The 2503-nt window shown below is 48.1% G+C and overlaps 1 protein-coding gene across 1 annotated transcript; it reads left to right on the forward strand.

Annotated features, from left to right (window-relative positions):
• Window positions 1-840: 840 nt before the first annotated feature.
• On the forward strand, window positions 841-1210 carry DICSQDRAFT_175979 (uncharacterized protein; the record flags this gene model as incomplete). The annotated part of the gene is made up of 2 exons (XM_007371810.1): window positions 841-1141; window positions 1188-1210. The coding sequence occupies 2 exons, from the start codon at window positions 841-843 to the stop codon at window positions 1208-1210; spliced, it is 324 nt and encodes a 107-aa protein (XP_007371872.1).
• Between the last annotated feature and the right edge of the window lie 1293 nt (window positions 1211-2503).

A 2503-nucleotide genomic window follows, 5' to 3' on the forward strand; every position in this document is an offset into this window, starting at 1 on the left:
AGCGGCAAGGAGCTGAAAGGGAAGAGATAGAGAGGAGGAGAGGGATAAACGCAACAAGAAACTCGACAGGGCAGAGCGGAGGCCGGCACAAAGGCACAAGACCTACGAAGCTAGTCTTCATGCAGATAGCGACAGACTAGTCCTAGTCCCAATGACCAAGTTATACATTAGCAATCGAAGAGAGATACAACGCTATGGTCACTCACCTAGTCCCAATGACCAAGAGGTCAAGATGGGGACTAGGGAGCGCCTAGGGGGGTCCTTATATACTAGAGGGGCTGCTTAGCAACCAAGGACAAGGCGCGAGAGCGAGGCAGTGAAGATGACAAAGGGAGAACAAAGGGTGAGAAAGAAAAGGCAAGGGCATGGCAATCACGGGAACGTAGCATGCGGCTGTGGGAACGTATCTACAGTGTCCAAACTGGGATGAGCTAGGAAAGGAAACGGTCCGGAAATGGAAGGTGGGCGTCAAAGGGAAGGGAACGGGCGGCAAAAAGGGGTGTCTGTCCAACGTCCGTGACAGAGGCCTGATCCCAGGCGGCTGTCGGGAGAGGACCGGTCCGGGGAGGCCTTGAGGATATAATGTCGTTGGCGCACTTACTTATACGTCCTTATACCTACTTTTATCTGTTGCTACTTACTTCGTCTCACAGCCATCCATATGTGTAATATAGGTTGTTGTACATCTAGCCCGAAGTGTGACACTTCCTTACTCAGTCTATCTCCCAATGTCACACCTGTGCAGGCAGCGGACAACGTCAGGAGCATTTCGAATCGCAAGAAGACAAACGAGCTATTGCTAGCCTACGCCGTCACTTAATACTGCTCGCTATAATCCCTATGTCTAGAAGCTCAACTATATTCATCTCTGATGACGACCCTCCCAGCAGCGGCACACAAACCTTCGTTCCATCTGAATGGATTGCCTACGGAAAGACATACCCTGCTCTTGAGACACCACCCTTCATCCTTGCTGCACGTCAGGCCGCTCTTACCATCCCCCCGGAATACAACACCCTCATGCCCAACCCCCACACTTCCGTGCTGCATTTGCTCTGCACAGATCTTCCCCCTCTATCGGCACTCACCTCTCAGAAGGCCTCACATGCATTCAGCGAAGATCCTCCAAACGAGACCCTTCGTACACTCTTCAGTGGACGTACATCAGTAAAAATGAATTTCTATAGAGCCGCATGCCACGGCGATGTAGGCTACGTCAGCTCTATAGCACAGGGCGCTAGATATGTAGACATCTGTAGCGCTCAGTAGTCAGCTCGGTTTTTGGGACTGCCTGTTGTGATCGGCAACCCTAGCAAGGCACATTTGTAGCAAGACCTGATACTTTGTAGTTGAAATTGAAGCAGGCAAAGTTTCAAATCTGCCCATTCTCATCGAGCGTAGCAGATGGATTTTGCGAAGTCAGCTCGCACCGGCCCTAAACATGGGCGTCTATACCCTGTTGCTCTGCCCGACGCCCTTGCTTCTGGGTCGTGCCTTGTACAATCCCTTCGCTTGCCTGTGTTCTCTTCTGTTCCTTATTCCTGCTCGCTCCGGGTTTCGTCTCGAACGTGATATGTTTTGCTTAAGTTGGCAAGTTGAAGATCCTTCCCGTAGCCTCCTACCAACTTAGCTGCTCTATGCAAATGACGTGGCATGTCCATCCTCTGTAGGTGTCTCGTATCCTCTCTCATCACCCCCTTTCTTACTACCAATATATGTTGAGCTGTCTCATCTGATATATGAGGGAGGTAGGTATGTCTGAGAGTCTGATATCCGAGAGAGGCAGGTACGTCTTAAGGTCTGCAGAGGTTTTCGACGTCTGTTGGCATCTACAGCAGGTATGTGGTCCTGTACTGGTGCACCCCCTCCCTCCCTGATTTGTAAAAACCACCTTTGCGAATTACACCTATTCAGTACAAATTAGCTCTTAATAGACACAGTGGTTGAATAGTGAAAAATAGTGCAAAATCAAGAGGTCCCCAAAAATAATTGCACTATTTTGCACTATTAATGCAAATTTGTGCAAAGTAGCACTATAGTAGACGGAAATAGTGCTACAGTAGACATTGATAGTAGTGGATAGAGTGGGTCCATAATTTCTGACTAGTGTAGAAATGATTAATATGACCTCAAAACCATCTGTTTATAAGCCCCAGATGCATTTCAAGTGCTGGAAAAAATATTATAAAAAAGTGTCCTCACCCAGTCTTGAACGCTCAACCCCACTTTCAGATAACACTCCTATTCTGAAGGGGTGCTCTATACCACTGCACCACCAGAGGTTACATAGATTTTCTCCACAGGTACCATATATATCCATCACTGCTGGACTTGGGCAAAGTGGTGACACCTCACCTTGAGATTCACCTGCTGAGGCTTGCATATGTGTAATGTCTGGGACTATGTATATAATATGGAGTGTGCTATAGAGTATGCTTCATGGTCTGAATGCTGTGCTGACAGCCTAGTCCTATACATGATAACAAGTTCTATGTTGAGTTGT

This window comes from Dichomitus squalens, assembly GCF_000275845.1.
Source record: "Dichomitus squalens LYAD-421 SS1 unplaced genomic scaffold DICSQscaffold_313, whole genome shotgun sequence".
NCBI classification, from domain to species: domain Eukaryota; kingdom Fungi; phylum Basidiomycota; class Agaricomycetes; order Polyporales; family Polyporaceae; genus Dichomitus; species Dichomitus squalens.